The following is a 21,696-nucleotide window of genomic DNA, read 5'->3' as shown; positions in this document are numbered from 1 at the left end:
TTTTGTCCTGGATTTGCCTGTCTGTCACTTTTACTTTTTGCTTACTACTTTTTGCTAATAGGATTAGTTGGTTATAGAAACTGGTTCTTCAGTCTACCATGCTAACACTGTTGCCCAGTTACACTAACCCCACTTGTCCACATCTCTTTCTAAGCTGAATTATTTAACATCATGGAACATTATACAGCACAGATACGGGACCTTTGGCCCAACCAGCCCAAGTCCACCCATCTAGTCCTAATGTCTTTCTAAGCCCCAGCCCTACATGTGCCTATCCAAGTGCTTCTTAAATGCTACTACTATACCCGCCTCAACCACTTCCTCGTTCCATATGCTCACCAGCCTCCATGTAAAAAAGTTTCCCCCTCAGGTCACTTTTAAATCTTTTCCTGCTCACCCTTAATCTACGCCTCCTAGTTTTGGACTCCTCAGCAATGGGGAAAACACTGCTTCTGTCCACCTTATCTCAGCCCCTCCTGATTTTACAAACCTCTATAAGTCAACCCGCACTCCTCTAAACTTCAAGGCCAACCTCTCCCTATATCTCAAGCCCTCTAGTCTTGGCAAGGTCCTCAGAAATCTTTTCTGCACCCTCTCCAATTTAACCATATTCTTCCTACAACAGGGTGACCAAAACTACAGATGTACTCCAACACAGACAAAATGCTTAATGAAGGATCTCAGCTCATGACATTGATTATTAATTTCCTCCATAGACGCTGCCTGACCTGCTGAGCTCCTCCAGCATTTTACGTGGGTTACTCCAGACTTCTAACATCTGCCGAACCTCTTAGGGCACAGGAGCTCAAGTATGAGCTCACCAATGACTGCAACAAAGTGACCCAACTCCTATGCTCAACCCGCTGACTCAAGTTAAATGCCTTTTGCACTACATTGTGTACAGCCACTTTCAACAAACTATTCACTTGTGCTGCTAGTTTTGTCGGTTCCATTACACTACCCAGTGCCCTACCATTGGGGTTGACCTTTCCAAATGCATCACCTCACTTATCTATACTGAAATCCATTTGCCACTCCTCAGCCCACTTCCCTAACTGATCAAGATCCCCTGTATCTATGATAACCTTCTTCACTATCAACAAAACTTCCTGATCTCGTATCACCCTCAAACTTACTGATAAAGCCTTGTGCATTCACATTTACAAGACCATAAGACATAGGAGCAAAATTTGGCGATTTGGCCCATGGAGTCTGCTCTGCCATTTCATCATGGCTGATCCATTTTCCCTCTGCCTTCTCCCCATATCCCTTCAGGTCCAAATTATTTATATTATACATATAATGAATAAAAGGTGCCTCAGCACCAACCCCTGCAGCATATCTCTTGTCACCAGCCTCCATTCCTAAAAATCAACCTTTAACCACTACCCTCCACATCTCACCTCTGAGCCAATTTTAAATTCACCTAACCAGCTCTCTCTGGATTCAACATGGACCTAATCGTCCAAGCTAACCAATCATGGAGGACCTTATTGAAATCCTTGCTGAAGTCAAAATAGACAACTTCTGCTGCCCTACCCTCATCTAAAAACTCTAAATATTTTGTTAAATAATTTCCCATGCACAAAGCCATGCTGACAGCTCCCAATCAGGCATTGTCTATCCAAATACTGGTAAATCAGCCCTTCGGAATTCCCTCCTGTAACTTTCCCACTACTGTTGTTAAGCTAACTACCCTGTAGTTCCCTGGCTTGTCCTTGCTACCCTTCTTAAACACCAGAACAACATTAGCCTCCTTCCTTTCCTCATGAATTTCATTAGCAGCTGACATGAAGCTAATAACTCCTCAAGAACCTCCACAATTTTTTCTCTAACCTCCCACAAAGTCTGAGGTTGCCTTCAAATGTTCTGTAAATCTCCTCCTTGGTAATGGAATGTTCTCCAAAAAAATTCCACTTATCTCATGAGCAACAATGATTTTCTCCTCTGTTAACTTTGCAAATTCCACCCATCTACAGCAGTTCAAAACCTACACAATCCTGCTGATCCCTAAGGGGATCTACTCTCTCCTTGGCCACTTTTTACTCTTAACATAACTATAGAGGCTCTTGGGAGTTTCCCTAACCTCACCTGCCAAAATCATCTCACACATTCTCTTTGCTCTCCTGGTTTGCCTCTTATAGTCGTCAAGGGAGTCACTCATCCTAAATCCAATATATGCTTCCTTCTTTTTCTTCAGAAGTGTCTCAATATTTCTCATCAGCCACGGTTCCCTAATCTTGCCAGGTTTACCCTTCACTCTAACAGGAACAGGCTGACCTTAAAAGCCTGCTATTCATTCCATTCCCTTCCAATAAGCTTACCCGATCAACCTCTGCTAGATCCTGCCTAATTCCCCCTTGTTCTGAAGTCCTACAGTCCTACAAGAATACTTGGCTCCTCCTATTCCAGCCTCCTGATTATCCCAGTTTTAATCTCTCCACCACTTAGCTGTTTGGGCTCTGAGTTCTGCAGTCACCTTCCCAACAAACTCCACCTCCCTTTCCTTGTTAAAGCCACCAGCTCTTTTACTTCGTTTTTTTTTGTCATCTCTCCAAATATTTCCTTCTGGGTCCAGTCTCAAAGTTATTTTAATAACACTTGTTCACGTGAACTTTCTGTGGTGAACGACATTTACCTGTCTGGACACCCCCCCCCCCTCCCCCCACTGACTGCTCCTGTGCCTCCTCCCATAGACCCCTGAAAAAGGCGACTGGAGGCACTGCTCCTTCCTCAGTCTCCAGGATGTTGTGTGGTGGTCGCTTGCTGATGGTGCTTTCTTCCAGCCAATAAAAGCCTACCTTAACTCACGTCTCTGAGAGTTATTGATGGTGCATCACTTTCTAAGCCACTTTATCTCATTAAATCTATTGGAATAATTCAGGCTATGGTTTTTGCTAGGGAATTCAAAGAAGGGCCATTGCCAAGAGTCAGGTTTGCAAGTTACATTTGTAATGAAGCCTCTGATTTAACTGATTTAGCAGAGGGTAGAGTAATTTCGCTGAAATCCTTCTGGTAACATGGCGGTACATGTACATGCAGCCATGTCTGCAGAGGCTGACCAAAGGTGCTCTTTTCTTTGTTAAATGGGTTTTTTTATGACCATAAGGGGATACAGGACTCCAATAACTAAGGGTACAGGAGGCCTACTGCATCAGTGAGCTGCTCATTCTTTGGAGTAGCTGGCTGGCAGTTCGGAGAAGAGGAGAATACAGACTGGTCAGGCCACCAGAGGAGAGTGCAGGCCGGTTGGGCCACTGGAGGAGAGTGCAGGCCGGTTGGGCCACTGGAGGAGAGTGCAGGCCGGTTGGGCCACTGGAGGAGAGTGCAGGCCGGTTGGGCCACTGGAGGAGAGTGCAGGTTGGTCGTCCTGCCAGAGGAGAGTGCAGGTTGGTCGTCCTGCCAGAGGAGAGTGCAGGTTGGTCGGCCTGCCAGAGGAGAGTGCAGGCCGGTTGAGCTGCCAGAGGAGAGTGCAGGCCGGTCGGCCTGCCAGAGGAGAGTACAGGCCGGTTGGGCTGCCAGAGGAGAGTACAGGCCGGTTGGGCTGCCAGAGGAGAGTGCAGGCCGGTTGGGCCACTGGAGGAGAGTGCAGGCCAGTTGGGCTGCCAGAGGAGAGTGCAGGTTGGTCGGCCTGCCAGAGGAGAGTGCAGGTTGGTCGGCCTGCCAGAGGGGAGTGCAGGCCGGTTGGGCTGCCAGAGGAGAGTGCAGGCCGGTTGGGCCACTGGAGGAGAGTGCAGGCCAGTTGGGCTGCCAGAGGAGAGTGCAGGTTGGTCGGCCTGCCAGAGGAGAGTGCAGGTTGGTCGGCCTGCCAGAGGGGAGTGCAGGCCGGTTGGGCTGCCAGAGGAGAGTGCAGGCCGGTTGGGCTGCCAGAGGAGAGTGCAGGCCAGTTGAGCTGCCAGAGGAGAATACAGACTGGTCAGGCCACCAGAGGAGAGTGCAGGCCGGTTGGGCCACTGGAGGAGAGTGCAGGTTGGTCGTCCTGCCAGAGGAGAGTGCAGGTTGGTCGGCCTGCCAGAGAAGAGTGCAGGTTGGTCGGCCTGCCAGAGGAGAGTACAGGCCGGTTGGGCTGCCAGAGGAGAGTGCAGGCCGGTTGGGCCACTGGAGGAGGGTGCAGGCCGGTTGGGCTGCCAGAGGAGAGTACAGGCCGGTTGGGCTGCCAGAGGAGAGTGCAGGCCGGTTGGGCCACTGGAGGAGAGTGCAGGCCAGTTGGGCTGCCAGAGGAGAGTGCAGGTTGGTCGGCCTGCCAGAGGAGAGTGCAGGTTGGTCGGCCTGCCAGAGGGGAGTGCAGGCCGGTTGGGCTGCCAGAGGAGAGTGCAGGCCGGTTGGGCTGCCAGAGGAGAGTGCAGGCCGGTTGGGCCACTGGAGGAGAGTGCAGGTTGGTCGGCCTGCCAGAGGAGAGTACAGGCCGGTTGGGCTGCCAGAGGAGAGTGCAGGCCGGTTGGGCTGCCAGAGGAGAGTGCAGGCCGGTTGGGCTGCCAGAGGAGAGTGCAGGCCGGTTGGGCTGCCAGAGGAGAGTGCAGGCCGGTCGGCCTGCCAGAGGAGAGTACAGGCCGGTTGGGCTGCCAGAGGAGAGTACAGGCCGGTTGGGCCACTGGAGGAGGGTGCAGGCCGGTTGAGCTGCCAGAGGAGAGTACAGGCCGGTTGGGCCACTGGAGGAGGGTGCAGGCCGGTTGGGCCACTGGAGGAGGGTGCAGGCCGGTTGAGCTGCCAGAGGAGAGTACAGGCCGGTTGGGCCACTGGAGGAGGGTGCAGGCCGGTTGAGCTGCCAGAGGAGAGTACAGGCCGGTTGAGCTGCCAGAGGAGAGTGCCGGCCGGTTGGGCCACTGGAGGAGGGTGCAGGCCGGTTGGGCCACTGGAGGAGGGTGCAGGCCGGTTGAGCTGCCAGAGGAGAGTACAGGCCGGTTGAGCTGCCAGAGGAGAGTGCAGGCCGGTTGGGCCACTGGAGGAGCCACATTGGATTTGGAGGAGCTGAGCTGGGTGTAGACCATGCTGTAGTCTGCTACCCGAAGGCACTGAAGTTGGTGCATGAAGGTGGCATGCAGTGAAACTATGGGTGACTGTCTTGCGATCTCAAGACCCTGTTGGACGTTGATTGCTGCCGGGCTGCTTCCCTTGTTTGGTGGCGAGACAGGCAGAGTCTTGGTTGTGGTGAGGTCTAGGCCCCAAGCCACAGGCTTGCCTGCTGCTGCAGGCCAGGTGATGAGACCCCAGAGGCCAGCTTGGGATGCTCGGTTGGGAGTGGCCTCTCCATTGCTGTTGCCCTCTACTGTTTGATCGGTGGAATGACAGCCTGGAAACATCAATTTACAGGACTTGTCGCTCAGGGTCTCTGACTAAAAATATGTGCTTTCTTACATGAGGACGTTTCCTTGCTCACTATTTTTGAATGCGTGCATATGTTTTTGCATCCTGGCCCCCAAGGAACACTGACTCAATCGGCTGTATCTATGAATAGTTTGAATGACAATTAAACTTGATTTGATTTGCACTTTGAGACTAAGCAGTTGAAGGGAGAAAATTACTGTCTTCACGGCACTACTCATATGGGACTCTCTCCCCCAGGCACACAAACCTTCCAAGCTCATGAAATCTTCAAAAAAACTGCAGATGCAGGAAATCTGAAATAAAGACCAAAGGAGATTGTTGGAAATACTCAGCAAGTCGGACAGCATCTGCTGAGGGTAAAACTGAACTAACACTTTAGGTCATTGGGAGTGTGTCTTCCACTGAAATGTTAATCGTTTCTGTTTGCATCAATGCTGCCTGACCTATTGAGTAGTTCCAGAATTTTCTTTCACAAGCTTGAAGGTCACCTGTGAATCCGTTAATTTCAGGACTTGGAATCTGTCAGGGCAAAGGATTCAGTTGAACCTCACATCACAGCGCTAAGCAGTATTGCGTCCATATTGCACTGTCTCAGTACTTTTATATTTGTGTACTGTAGCACTTACTTTTTATTCACAGTTATTTTGTAAATAACACTATTCTTTGCACTTCTGGTTAGATGCTAACTGCATTTAATTTGGCTTTGTATCTGTACTCGGCACAATGACAAACAAGTTGAATCTCATCTAAATTCTGACTGTCATGTTAAAGTTGCTCAGTGTGTGAGGAAAACTTTTCTCATTTCCTTTAAAAATGCTTAGAACATTTGTTCCAGCCTTCGAACACTTCGCTTCATATCTCCTTTTGAAACTTAACATCAAATATTGTTTGATGATCTCCCATGTAGATCAGCCAGGGCTGTTATAAAGTATTATATAATAATAACTTGCATTCAGTGAATTGTTTTAGCTTTGGAAGCTGTAAAGGGTTAACTGATTAGTCAGTTGATTCATGACAAAGCTACGCAGAAACCCCCACAGCAATCTCAACCATCCACCACTTGGCTCTTTTAGCCATAATTCTTCGTCAAGAATTTGAAACAGATTTTCAGCTAATAGGCAAAAAGCTTCCAGATTCCTGCAGTGCCGGAGATTTCCAATGACCTTGGAGTTGGTATGTCACCCAGCCCTCCCAGAAGGAGTGGGACTACTGACTGTTCTTCCATGCCTACTTATCAAGGCTTTGATGCTGGTCTCCACCCCTCAATATTTCTCCCATGAGTTATATCTTGTTGAGATAGCAATCCCCCTCAATGACCTTCTGAGAGTGCTGGGACCTGACAGTTTCTCTTTCCAGGATGCTATCAAGACTCATAAAGAGTCACATGAAGGGCAATCTCTCCAGAGCAAAGTCTACAACCTCCTCTGTAAATGAGGAATTCCATTACATTTGGTTTGGTGGGAAGTCTGACAGATAAAGGTTTGATACTACCAGCCTTTCTTTCTTGGGTTATGAAAAATCAATTTAAGATGTTGCCTGACCTGCTGGGTATTTTTGGTTTGATAATCAAAAGTAGTGCTGGTAGAGGAATAGTGTAGAGCCAGGAGATATGAAATAGCTCCCTGAATTTTCTTTAATCAAAATGCAAATACTTATCTACAGAGCAAACACTAAAACAAGGCAGCTGTTCATTCACCTCATTACTGTGAGTGGGCAATAACTGCAGCATCTCTCCCATACGCCAGAGGTGTTCCTCGGTGTAGGTGAAGCACATGAGGATGTGAAAATCTTTCCTTCTGGCAAGTGCACAGGAACACCTGGCAAACAGATTCTGTTTGAGGCCATTTGATCCCTTGAAACTGGTTCATCACTGACCTGTTCCATCCACAAGCCTTGCTTTTACTGCTAAGGACAAGCCGAACAATAATGTTTTGACATCAGCTTGTAGCAAATGGTAATCTTGTGGGCAGTTTCACTAGCACACTGGAAATCGTGACTGCCAAATGGGACAACAGACACATATCTGACCCATGGCCAACTTCTTCACACAATGACTTCAGCGAGGGAGCACTGGATGTCACGGAGTGAGTAATTCCACATGCTCTGAAATAGGCAGCCTAATTATAGTCAGTATAATGATTAGTCAGATAATTAATCACCCATCCAAACCATACGGGCTGTTCTGGATTGCGAGCATGGACCAAACCTATAGGCATTGTCCAATAATAACATGGACTGATGCGAAACATGTGGCCACCTGAGGTACCTAAACTCTCCAGTGACTGGGGCAGGAACAAAGAAGTGGGGCCTGTGCAATGTCAAGCTGACTCTGTGCCTCTGTAATGCTAATTACAGAATGTCATTGTGTCAGGCCACATGGACTTTGCTTGATGCCAACAGCAGATCTTATAACCAAGATGGTGCAAAGGCTGGAAACTGAGCCCAAATGGGAAACTTTTCAATTCAAAGGAAGTTTGGCATTCCTGATTGATTACCAGAATTACAGCCCCAGTAGTCTTGCTACAATTGCAATACTATGTAATCCATTATAGGTATTCCACTCTATTTAGTGAACGAATTGTGCTGAAGCTTCATCCCACTGGGATCATTTGCAAACATTTTGCTGGGAAATTCCTTGCTTTGCAGTTGCCAATGCCCAACATTATGCACTCAGCGACGAGGGAGGGCCTTGTGTTTCTATGGCAGCTTTCATCACTTCAACTAGTCCCAAAGTGCTCCTCAGCCAATGAAGTTTGTAGGCACAGTTGTAATGCAAGAAAACAGCAACCTATTTCTACACAACAAGATCTACAATAGGCAACGTGATACTGTTCAAAGTTCAAAGGAAGTATATGTCACCATATATACAACCCTGAGACGAGTTTTCTTGCAGCTATACTCAGTAAATCCAATAACCATTAATGGACGACCACTCCCAATGGGGCAGACAACCAGTGTGAAAAAGACAACAAACTGTGCAAATACAAAGGGGAAAAATAATAATAAATAAATAAACAATAAATATCGAGAACATAAGACGAAGAGTCCTTGAACGTGAGTCCATAGGTTGTGGGAACAGTTCAGCGATGGGGCAAGTGAAGCTGAATGAAGTTATCCCCTCTGGTTCAATAGCCTGATGATTGAGGGTGGTAATAGCTGTTCCTGAACCTGATGGTGTGGGTTCTGAACTCCTGTAATTTCTTGAAGCCTTGTACTTGAGGTCAAAATAGCTGCCATTTAGGGATGTTGATTGAGAAGTACCATCCTGGGATGGGTGAGGAAGCAAACCTCAGCAGGTAGAAGTGCCCGAATTTAGATGCAGGAATCTAGAGTGATTGGGACAGGATTCGATGGGCAGCATGGTCGCCGTGGACTAGTTGGACCAAAGGGCCAGTTTCTATACCATACTGCTCTAACTCTATGGATAAAATACAAACTTCTGGGGAAATTCATGGATCAAGCAGCTTCTGTGTGGGTCAAGGGGATGGTCAACATTTTTGGATGAGACCCCTTAATCAAGACTGAGAGTGTAAGAGGGAGGGGTGCTGTGTCACCTATGGCAGGATGCTGATCATCGACTATAGTTCAGCATTTAATGCCATCATTCCCACCATCATAATTGGGAAGTTGCAGAACCTGGGCCTCCATACCTCCCTCTGCAATTGGACCCTCAATTTCCTAACTGGAAGACCACAGTCTGTGCAGATTAGTGATTGCTGATGATCAGCACTGGTGAACCTCAGGGGCGTGTGCTTAGCCCACTGTCCTACTCTCTCTATACCCATGACTGTGTGGCTAGGCATAGCTCAAATACCATTTGTAAATTTGCTGATGATACAGCCATTGTTGGTAGAATCTCAGGTGGTGACGAGAGGGCATATAGGGGTGAGATATGCCAACTAGTGAAAGGGTGTCACAGCAACAACCTTGCATTCAACGTCAGTAAGATGAAAGAGCTGATTGTGGACTTCAGGAAGGGTAAGACGAAGGAACACATACCAATCCTCATAGAAGGATCAGAAGTGGAGAGAGTGAGCAGCTTCAAGCTCCAGGGTGTCTAGATCCCTGAAGATCTAACCTGGACCCAACATATCGAAGCAGTTATAAAGAAGGCAAGACGATGGCTAAACTTCATTAGGAGTTTGAAGATATTTGGTATGTCAACAAATACACTCAAAAACCTCCATACAGGCTGCATCACTGTCTGGTATGGAGGGGCTACTGCACAGGACTGAAAGAAGCTGCAGAGGGTTGTAAATTTAGTCAGCTCCATCTTGGGTACTAGCCTACAAAGTACACCGGACATCTTTAGGGAGTGGTGTCTCAGAAAGGCAGCGTCCATTATGAAGGACCTCCAGCACCCAGGGCATGTCCTTTTCTCACTGTTACCATCAGGTATGAGGTACAGAAGCCTGAAGGCACACACTCAGTGATTCAGGAACAGCTTCTTCCCTTCTGTCATCCGATTCCTAAATGGACATTGAACCCATGAACACTACCTCACTTTTTTAAATATACATTATTTCTGTTTTTTACACAATTTTCATCTATTTGATATATGTTATACTGTAAATTGAATTACTTATTTGTTATTATTATTATTTTTCTCTCTGCTAGATTATGTATTGCATTGAACTGCTGCTGCTAAGTTAACAAATTTCACATCACATGCCAGTGATAATAAACCTGATTCTGAGACAGGAGGCTGGTAGAAGATAGGTGGAACCAGCTGAGGTAGGGGATGATGGGCTGATGGATCCAGTTGGAGGCTGTACATCTTCAGACTGTAGGAGGAAACCCTTGCGCTCATGGAAAGAACATACAAACTTTCTTATAGAGGACACTGGAATTGAACTCCAAACTCCGAGACCTCAAGTTGTGACAGCGTTGCACTAACCATTACACCACCATGGCGCCCCACTGATTGCTCACTGCAATCAAGGCTTCATGAACTTTAATCATTTCTACTCGATTAGTGTGACAGGATCTGAATAACGATTATTAATGGACCTTAACTAAATGAAGGTTGGTGCTGAAACAGGGACACAAGGCACATGCCTGCCTGAATAAGAATTTCAGAGTGTTTATGTTCAATTTTAGGCATCGAGTTTCCTTGACTGCTTTACAAATATTTCTTCTATTCATGGATACATGGGAACTACTTAGAAACCTTTCAGAATGTGCCATGATTTCTGTGTCCCTGTTGGAAGAGCTTATGGGGAATTTGTATTCCTTTCAAGAACATACAAAATCAAAGTTTGGAAACTGGTGTGGAGAAGATGGGAACGGTTCTACCCCGAGTCTGCTCTCTTATTCACTGAGATCACAGCCAATCTGAGAGGTTTGATTCCATTTACCAACCTGCTCTCCCCAACCCCTGTCCCCCGTACAGGTCAAATTCTGCCATCTCTGCCTTGAAGACATTCAATGGCCCTGTATAGAATTCCAACTTTCCCTCCCGAGGTAAGAAATTTCTCATCTCCATTTTAAGCAAATGAACCCTTTAGTTCTAGATAGCACCTCTAAGGGAAACTTTCAGCATCCTCCCTATCAACCACCCCTCCCCTCCCATTAGAATACAGTATCATATATTTCGATAAGATCACCTCTCACTCTTCTAAGCTTCCATGAGAAATGTCACAGCCTGTTCAAACCTTGGAGACTGCAGACACTGCAGATGCTGTAATCTGGAGCCAAAACAAAACCAAACTTCTGGAGGAATTCAGCCGGTCAGGCAGTGTCTGTGGTGGGAAATGGACAGATGAGACTCTGGTGTTCAAACTTCTGCTTGTAAATAACCTGTTCATCCAGTAATGAACCCGATGAACCCTCTCTGCACTGCCCCCAATGCAACTGGCTCCATTTATTCACCCTCTGAATAAGAACCTGTCAAAAACTTGCCATTGACAGTATCATTCTTAACGACACTCACTTAATAAAATACAGCATCTTCCACAACATCAGAACACTTCCCACCCGATAAAGAAGGCATTGTAAAGTAGGAAATACTGCGACAGACCTGTGCACAGCAAGCTCCCATAAACAGCCATGTGGTCAGTCACTCAGCTGTCACCTTCATTGGGAGATGAATATTCACCAACAGGTCAGCGGGGTGATGTCTGGATTTATTTAAATTATACCAGGGGATTATAGACTCAAGAGAGCAGGCAATACTATGGTTTAATGGCTCCCCAGAGAGGTAGCACTCCCACACTGCTGCAAGGGTATGCAGGGCAAACCTAGGCCCTCTGGCCAGGTTGAATGCCCATATACCATGGAGCAGAGGATGTACAGAGCTGCCTCCACAGACCTCAGTACCACCAACTCTCAATTACAATTAGAAATGTCTTTCAAGCCACTGAGTCATTATTCTTTTCACTGAAGCAGGAGCCGTCTGTTTATTTCAAGTTGTGGCAAACATATCACACAAATCCCTTGATGCTTATCAACTAATCCAAGAACAATTACTTTTCTGATCTGGAAAGCTGGGTAAAAAAAACAAGTTAACTTGCTGGTAGGGGGAAGGGAGGCTGGTGCTTCTGATTTCTGCTCATTTGAAGCTGCATTAAGGTTAATGACTGGAAGTATTTCACTGCCAGCTGCTGGTTATGATTTATTTATTTATTGGACTTTTCTTACGCAGTATCCCAGGTCCTAACTTGAACTATCACTGACCACCCCTCCCACCTCTCCTGTCAGCCGTCGCCTTGTCCTTTGCAGGGGTAACTCTTCCACGGGATTGGGCACAAAGGTCACGTTCTCTACTCAGAGTGTAACTTCTGACAAGCTAATCAAAAGCACATGATAGCAAATACAAAGTGAAAGTGTTTCATTCCAAATCTTGGAACTCCATGACACAGAGAAGGCCATTTGGCCTACCGTGTCTGTGCTGATTCAATTAGTTGCACATCGTTTGGAGTCCGTAAAGGTCTATGACCATCGAAAGCATAAAGCATTTGGCTCAGAGCTCATTGCTGACCCACCGATTTTCACTCCTTCATACACTTGCATACCTTCACACGCTCATACACTGTTGCACACATTAACATCTTGTACTCTCTTTCTTGCACACATCTGCACATGCACTCACACTCTCATACACCATTGTGTGGGCATGCACACAGCCTGCACCCGCACTCTTGCACAAGTACACCTTTGTTCATAGCCCCCACAGTCAGTGTCGGGGAAACGCGAGAGAGTAACTTCCGCAGTTTTCAATCCGATCCCACAAGCTCCGAATCCAGTTTAGTCCCTCTTGGTTCTGAGAGGCAGACCCATTCGGAGAGTGGCATTTCACAGCCTGCCCACCCCTTCACAGCCCAACCATAACTTGCTAGCAATCGAAAGGGATAACAAGAGAGGAGGGAAGAGTGGAACCTCACCATTCCTTAAACTACAGACTATCTCCTTAATCAAAGTCAAAGTAAAATTTATTTTCATATATGTCACCATATACAATCCTGTGATTCTTTTTCATGTGGGCATACTTAACAGTAACTGTAAACAGGATCAAAGAAAAAAACCGCAATTGCAAATATAAACAAGTAGAAATAAATAACATAAAAAGGTAAAGAATCCTTAAAGTGAGATGATTGGTTGTGGAACACCAGAAACAGAATGAGTAGTTAACCCCTTTAGTTCAAGAGCCTGATGGTTGAAGGGTAGTAACTGTTCTTGAAGCTGGTGGTGAAGAGTCCTGGCTTTGAGGAAGATACAGGAACAAAAGAGTAAGAAACTGAAAAGTAAACGAGGCATGGAAGGATAAACAAAGAGACTGGACTGGGAGACAGCAACAAAAAGTGATGATTAAAATATATAAATCCGTCCTGAAGAAGGGTCTCAGCCAGAAACATCAATCCTCTATTCATTTCCATAGATGCTGCTTGACCTGCTGAGTTCCTTCAGCATTTTGTGTGTGTTGCTAGGAATTTATAATACCTCCAACAATAATTCATTCGCTGCAGTTAAAAGTGAACTGTTCTGGGATGGATCGACTGGCTGGCATTGCAGTAGTGGTTAGCATATTGTTATGAGACTCTTTACTCTGTTAGCAGACTGCTGAGAGGGTATGGAGAAAGATGGAGAAATTCCTTGTCTCACTTCATCCCAAGCAGCTGCATAACAAAGGACTCTCTAATCTACGAGCAGTTCCCAGGGACATGAATAGAGACAGGCATTAAGTGCTGCTGGAAGGTCATTAACTCGGTGAATATCCTTTGGTCTGCCCAAAACTTGTTGGTCTTCCAGCACAGCGAGGTGTCTACATGGGAATGTTGCCAACTGGCACATTCCAGGTGACAGGAGTACACGCTGAGGGGTTCTGAAGCTTGGAGCAGCCAGTACAATGGCTCTGTGGGGAAGGACAACAGTCCAGGCTCCTTCTGCTACCACACATGGGGGAGCTGAGTGTGTTGGGGAAAACCTTCATACGTTGAAATGGTGTATCACCCCACAGGGCCACTTAAGTGGCAATAGTGCTATGGTTTAAAAAATAAGTTAACCCTATTTAAGGTGGAAAGTGTGAGCAAGTTCAAGTTCCCAGGGTCAACATCTAGAGAATTTATTCTGGGTCCCAACACATTGATATGATCACAAAGAAGGCATGACAGCGGTTCCACTTCATTAGAAATTTGAGAAGATTTGGTATGTCAACAAACACCCTTGCAAATTCCTATAGATATGGTGGAAAGCATTCTGGCCAGTTGCATCAAAGCCTGGCATAGAGGTGCCAGTGAGGAGTATCACACGGAGTAGCAGAAGGGTTGTAGACACAGTCAGTTCTATTACACGCACAACCCTCCCCATCATCGAGGACATCTTCAAGAAGCTGTGTCTCAAGAAGGCAATATCCACCGTTAAGGGCACTCACCATATGGGATATGCCCTCTTTTTTGTTACGAGTGTGGAGGGAAGAGGAAAACCTAAGCATTCCTTAAACTGCAGAGAGATACAGGAGTCTGAAGACATCCACTCAACTATTTAGGAACAGCTTCTTCCCCTCCACCATCAGATTTCCCAACAATCCATGAGTCCACAAACAGTATTTCATTGTTGATTTTCCTGAACTACTAATTATTTAGTAACTTAAAGTAATTTTTATGTCTTTGCACTGTCCGGCTGCTGTGAAGCAACATGTTTCATGACATATAAGTCAGTGATAATAAACCTGATTCTGATTCAGATTCACTACTGGATGTATTGACCGTGCATGTAAAAGATTTGCACTCTTCCTTCCTCTGTATACATTTTTAAACTATTTTCTTGATCTTTAAAAAAAATCCGAGCCTGACCTTTCTGCCTTGAGCTTACGGTGCAAATGCAGGAGGTTTTTAAGTATCCCGAGGAAGCTCATTTCAGGAGGATGGTCATGTGAAAGTCACTATTGGCAGTGTAAATTGAGCAAACTGGTTCTGGAGTTTGCCAACCTGCATGAACCCTCTGGGTAATGTGATCGGTAATAATGGTAAGCATCATTAACACATGGTTCTATTTCCAGCATACCCTCGTCTCAGCAGGATAGAATAATTTGCATAATTTGAGACGAATTCATTCAGCCTGTGTAAAAATTTAACTGGCTCTACTTTAATTGCTCTGCATTACAAACACCCGAGAGACGTATCAAAGGTGGAAAGTACTTGGGTTAGCTGTATTGAAGCTGTGGGGTTAACGTTCATTGTAAGCTCAGTGCAGCGGCATGTTCTGTATCCAGCTGCCTTTCCAGCCAGGCAGCTGATCTCAGCCCAGTGTAGCCCATCTCATTCTATATGCTAATGTAGAGCAATTGCACCCAAGGGAACAACTTTATTCTGAGAGAAAACACCTGCCTGAAGCAGACAGGAATGGACTGGGACTACAAAAGAACTCCCAGGGCAGCAATAGCCCTTAAAGAGAACTGGTTTACATTGTTCTTCGAACATGCATGCTCACATGCTCTCTCTGAATTTCACTCTCTCATACATACATACACACAAACAGAAATACACAGACACGCTTGCTCTCATAAGATCTCTAAACACACAAATGTAATCTGACCTCTTACATACACACACAAACATCTTTCAATTATTTTATCAAATATAGATTTGTCAATAAAAACAAAAGATTGCAGGTGTTGTAATCTGGAACAGAAACAGGACACTGTAAAAACCCACTGAGGAGGCCCAGGCATAAATAGACATTTTGCGATGCTGCTGCAGGGTCCTGGCCTGAAATATGGACTTCAATCCGCAGTCTCCGTTTTGAAATGGATCTGCATCATCCGCAGTGAGGCTGGGGAAAGATCCAGACTTCCTCTGCCTCTGTGTGGAGAGGTGCTTCCTGACATTGTCCTGACTGGCTGTGTCTGTGCTCTTCTGGTCTCCCCTCACCAAAGTCAGTCATTTCTCTATATTTCCTCCATGAGCACCCCTCCCACCTCACAATCGATCGTCAGCCCTCCAAACTCTGCTACGTACAACCTGCCTGATAGGTTAACCCTTGCTGGTCAACACTGCTTCCTTAGGTGGTCCCCAGAGTTGAAATCAGTTTCACTTTAAACCTTATAATCCACCTTCCTTGAGAAGGTCTGCTGCAGATTTCCCAGCTCACTGCTGGTAGTCGTGAATTCAATGAATTTGATATCCAGGAGTGCAGTGAGTGAACAACACCACTTATTTTACAGTTTCCCAAAGTCCACAGATCCCCTCTGCCCTGGCCTACCCGACCAACGGGACATCCCCAGGCTTGGATATATACATCTCCACTCCTTTGCCAAGTAACTCCTCTAAATAGTGAGAGGCTGAGACTGCAGAACAATTCCCCAGGGAATAACACTTGTCACATCCTATCAATCAGAGGGCATCCATGGATAGGCTTTTTCCATTGAGAGTAGGGGAGATTCAAACAAGAGGACATGAGTTGAGAGTTGGGGGCAAAGGTTTAGGAGGGGGAACTTCTTTACTCAGAGAGTGGTAGCTGTGTGGAATGAGCTTCCAGTAGAAGTGGTAGAGGCAGGTTTGATATTGTCATTTAAAGTAAAATTGGATAGGTATATGGACAGGAAAAGAATGAAGGGTTATGGGCTGAGTGCAGGTCAATGGGACTAGGTGAGAGTAAGCGATCGACATGGACTAGAAGGGCCGAGATGACCTGTTTCTGTGCTGTAATTGTATTATGGTTATATCATCTTATCCATAGCCTTTTACCAACCCACTTTGCATGGCTACACTGATGTCCAGAACTTCACCAATTGTCTTTGGAGACCTCCGGAAGATAATCCAAAGTTCCCTCCAGCCTTGCTAACTCTTTATGATCACCTCCCACTCACCCCAGCCTTTGGCACATTGTGCCAGCGACTGATCCCAAGAACATCCCCACCTCTACCCCTCTATCCCACCCGCCATTAAAGATCTTTCACCTCCTAGTTCTCTCTGCGCCTCCAGTTTAAACCTCCTCATTGTGCCATTGACTGATCCCAAGAACATCCGCACCTCCGAAAGGAAGCAAGAATCCCAACGTCGAATGACCTCACACTGAACTGTCTCTGCCACGGGTTTGCTGGCTCATGGATGGTAACTGTGAACTTAATAGTCCTTTTTGTTAAGGAGAGGCCTCGTTTCTGCCTCTCTCCCTGTGGACATGGAATGGAAGCAAAACTTACGTCAGGTCCCCTCTTCTCAGCAGTTCCCCTGCTGATTTTCGAAGGATGGGCCACAGATGTGATCACAAGGTCGGGGGAAGAGGAGGGGATTGGATTTCAGTGTCAGAACCACCACATCCCTTTGAGTTACCATCTCAGGCAGGAACTACTAAGGAGTGAGGTTTTGTTGCCACTTCCAGTACTAAAGACAACTGGCCTTTAAATCCCATCACTTCTCTGCAGTGGAGGGGCAGAATCTGTGAGGTTGTTGATGAGAGTAAAGAACAGGATTAGTGTAAAAGGGTATTTTGTAGTCAGCATGGTGGGTTGAAGGGCCTGTTTCTGTGTTGTATTTCTCATGATTAAGAATTCTGAAGAATTAAGTTTGAAGGACACCATTGCTAAGAGGTGAGCTCTTTGATCTCCTCAATTTGGCCCTTGCACTTCATTTGTCCACCTGCACTGCACCTTCTCCGCAGCTGGAACACGACATCCTGCAACCTGTCTCTGTTTAATACCTTGATGTACTTCCTTATGGAGTGATGCGTTTGCATGGCACACAAATAGCAGCTTTTCACTCTATCTCTGTAATAATAAATGGATACCAAACTATGGGAACTGACTGTCCCACCATTCGGCCCCTCTTCTCCAAGCTGGTGCTTTGGCTATACCGCCTCTTTCCAGCTCCCTCACAGACTCCTCCTGCAATAAAGCAGAATCAAAAGAGGCTGCAGACTAACCAGCTCCATCACGGGCACGAGCCGTCCCAGCTTAAGGACATCTACAAAAGGCGGTGCCTTAAGTAAGCAGCATCCATTATTAAGACCATCTCCCTCCGGGTTGTGCCCTCTCCTGATTACTACCATTAGAGAGATGATACAGGAGCCTGAAGACCCACATTCAACACCTAAAAACAGCTTCTCCCCACTGCCATCAGATTTCAGATGAACTCATAAACACTATCTTGCTATTCCCCTTGTGCATTGTTTATTTATTTTTTTGTAACTTACACTCAGAGGCCACTTCAGTATACCGATTGTTAATGCAAATATCTAATAATCCCATCATGTGGCAGCAACTCAACGCATAAAAATATGTAAGTATAGGGGTTTAGACATTAAACTGAGGAAGAAATGTGGTCTAAGTGACTTTGATCTTGGAATGATTGTCGGTGCCAGATGGGGTGGTTTGAGTATCTCAGAAACTGTTGATCTCCTGGGGATTTTCACACACAACATTCTCTAGAGTTCACTGAGAAGGGTACAAACAAACAAAAAAAAAATCCAGGAACGATAGTTCCGTGGGCAAAAAAATGCTTTGTTAGTTAGAGAATTCAAAGGAGAATGGCCAGACTGGTTCGAGCTGACAGAAAGGTGAATACAAATAACCGTGCGACACAACAGTGGGGTGCAGGGGAGTACCTCTGAAAGCACAACACATCAAACCCTGAAGTGGATGGGCTACAGCCCCAGAAGATCACACTGGGTTCCACTTCTGTACCTAATAAAGTGGCCACTGTGTGAATTATAGCTTTTAAAAAATGTCTTGCATTGTACTGTTGCCACAAAACAACAAATTTCACAACATATTTCTGAAACTCAATCTCCCTGCCCTGTTTTTTTTAAATCCCCACCCTGCTCTCTGTTTCTCACTTAGCACCTCCAGGTAGGGAATTTTAACACGATTGGGGATTTTAACAAGAATTTCTCGCGTGAATGGGGACTCTTTTCCATCGATAGTCTCTGGTTTTCCTCTCCCCACAAGTGTAGACATTTTCGCTCTGCTGATCAGTGGACACTTGTCTTAATCTTAAAAGCTCATTGCTCCGGAGTCCAGATGCCACCGTATCTCTCTTCCTGATACCGTCCTCGCTGTGTTTATTGTTGCCTGCCCGAGGCGCAGAGGGTAAAGAGGGTACAGTACGCTCACACAGTCCCAACGGGGTTCCCAGAGGGAGAAGGGGGAGAAAATGCCCCTGTACCTGGTACAGCTCCTCGAACTGCCTCCCATCAAGCCCATTGTCAGATGTGCAAATATAGTGAGATACAGGTGGAGGTGTAAAGGCGGGGAGATGTTGCTCACTTCCCATTTACAGGGGGGAGCAGCCCGAGGTCGGGAGTTGTTGCTACGTGAGTACCGTGGAGGTGGAGGGGAGATTGTGTCCCCCGCTGCCTGGTTGCATGGGGTACAGCAGGAGGTGGGCAGAAGGACAGGGTTGCCCTGTTACAGGCAGAGGTGAAGAGGGGATCGTGTCCCCGCCGCTGCCTGGTTGCCGGGATACGGTGGAGTTGGAGAGGACAGCGTGTCCCGTTCCCGGGGTACAGCGCCGTGCCAACTCTGATAATGCCGCCTTTCTTCTGACACAAGGTCCAGTCCCTACCCCCACCCCACCACACCTCCCGAACTCCACCCCTCCGCCCTTGGGCCCCGAGCTCTATCTACCTGCCGCCGGGCACCGGGCCGTGTTAGAAGGTCGGATTGTACACGAACCCAGAACCGTTCGGATTGACCAGGCGGCGCTCGCTCCGGGTCGACGCCACCCTCAGTTATCCCACTCTCCGCGCCAAATTTACCCCTAATTGTGCTACAAAACACCCCGTGTCCGATCCAGGGGGTGAGAACCTGAAACGCCCCCTCCCTTTCCCGCAGGCGACCGTCTCATACACAACGTTTTGTTCGGTTCTGCAGCTACAAAACAATTCACGACGTATGTCCGTGATAATAAACCCGAACCTTACTGTGTAAACAGGGTGTACAGTGTAACGCTGACCGCCCGCCTCAGGGATCTCTCTCCCCGTTTTTCTCAGATCCCCCCCGGGCGATCACGGCTTTGCTTTAGTGAAGTGTCCCGTGGTGGTCTCACTGCGAGACCTGCACCACATTAAATCCGGCCAGTGTGGCACTAAACCTGATTTAGAGCAGCATCCAGTTTGCTGAAGGCTCCCACCCCACCTCAGCTCCTTTAACGTGGAGAATGGGCAAGGTCAAGGAGATGTTCGGACAGAAGCCCATTCACACCAAGGCGGGTCTCAGATGTGGGGAGAGAGTGAGAGCTGGAGACGGGGCTAGGCAGTTGGAGAGGGGGTTAGGGAGTTGGAGACGGGGCTAGGCAGTTGGAGAGGGGGTTAGGGAGTTGGGGATGGGGGGGGGACAGGCAGCTGGACAAGGAAGGAAGGAGAGGCTGGGAAGTGTGTGGAGAGAGTTCCAGAGCGAACTGGGGACCCGGACAGTGAAGGAGGAGGAGAGGCATAAGGAAGGAGTTTTGACTGAGGGTAACTGAAGGCAGGGATGGTGGAATGATGGGGATGAGAGGGAGGACAGAACTGGAGTTTGCAGCGATGGCGGAGGACCGTGAGTTTGGAGGATAAGGATAAATGGAGGATTTGAAAATAGGCAGGAATTATTGAAAGGTCAGCTGGGGCAGGTGAGGAGGATGAGTTTAGGACAGGAGGCTGTGCTGGAGGAGCCAGTGGTTGGGGACAGCAATGGTGAAGGCAGCCAGGAAGGCAATGGGATAGTGAACCTGAGGTAACTAAGGAGATGTGGGACACCCTCCATTGGTCCTCCCACCAGCGTCATGTTGGCATCTCCACCATGGCATGTTGCCCAACCAGAGCAGGTGCAGGGGGCAGGAAGCAGGGGCGGGAGGCAGGTCCTACCTTGCGCAGCCACTGGGTGTTGTTGTCGGACCGCGTCTCCAGCCGCTGCAGCTTCTGCGAGGGCCAGTCCTGTTCCAGCGGCGGCTCATCCCGCTGCAGGGAGTTGGTGCTGTGACTCTCGGCAGGTCCCCGGCAGTTGCCCTCGAGCTCGGGCAAGATGAAGGTGTAGCTGCACGGCCCGTGCTGGACCCTGTTAAGGCGCCTGCGGCCCCCCTCGGTGCCCCGCGGCTGCCCGCCGCAGCCCGCCTGAGCCAGGGCTGCCCACAGCAGAGCCACAGAGAGAGAATCCATCACCCACATCCTCCGGCTCTCACCTCCTCTCGGACAGCAGGATCTGAAACACCGGTACGACTGCTCCTCCCAAATTGCACTGTCCCAAACAATATTACATTAGAACCGGACGATGATCAGATGATCTAAAAAATCTTCTGAAATATGAGAGGACGAGTAAATGGAAGTCGGCGTTCTTCTCTCCCTAGCACACTTCAGCACCAGATCTTCGACGTAAACACTCAGATTTTTCTGCAGCGTCAATAAAGCTTCTTCAGCCCATAGACTGGAATCCAGAGCTGCACTTCCCTCTTGATCCTGACTGAGGAACGGAGAGACTTCAGCCCAGAGAGAGGCTTTGACAGGAATGTGTGCGGCACTGTGCTGGGAGTCTCTGATACCCAAGTTGCAAAGGGATCATTTTACCAAAAAGAAACAGTGCTTAATGACCCCGAGCTTGTGCAATGGTCCAGCTTCCTTATCTGCTTTAGAGCACCTTCCTCCTGATAACGCACCAGTGAAATCTTTGGAGTTTGCTTTGGATGGGATTTCAGAGAGTCCGTTCAGCAGCTGCCAGCCATGCCTTGTGATATTATGTTTTAGTGAACAGCGATGTTACCGGAGACAATTAGAATAAATTGTGTGCCTCTGTGAACTGATCTGAAACCAGCTGTTTTAATAAAAGCAGAGCACAGTTGGAGATTACAGCAAATTCCGTACAATTTAGCTCCTTTACTTTCAGTTTAAATTGCTGCCAATTGTGGACAGATTTGTCAACTTCTGCTGTAATCCTGCCTCTCTCCTTCACCCTCTTGTTCCCTATTT

General features: G+C 47.3%; 1 protein-coding gene across 1 annotated transcript in view; it reads right to left on the bottom strand.

Annotated features, from left to right (window-relative positions):
* Positions 1-21,246, bottom strand: part of LOC132396018 (angiopoietin-1-like) — a 162,412-nt gene extending 141,166 nt beyond the window's left edge. The window contains exon 1 of the mRNA XM_059973321.1: positions 20,602-21,246. Coding sequence (XP_059829304.1) covers positions 20,602-20,901 — 300 coding nt within the window. The 5' untranslated portion in view covers positions 20,902-21,246. The remainder of the gene's footprint in view (positions 1-20,601) is intronic.
* Between the last annotated feature and the right edge of the window lie 450 nt (positions 21,247-21,696).

Source organism: Hypanus sabinus, chromosome 1 (assembly GCF_030144855.1).
Source record: "Hypanus sabinus isolate sHypSab1 chromosome 1, sHypSab1.hap1, whole genome shotgun sequence".
Lineage (NCBI taxonomy): Eukaryota > Metazoa > Chordata > Chondrichthyes > Myliobatiformes > Dasyatidae > Hypanus > Hypanus sabinus.
Note: the sequence above shows the minus strand (reverse complement) of the source record. Positions and strands in the feature narration are given on the sequence as shown.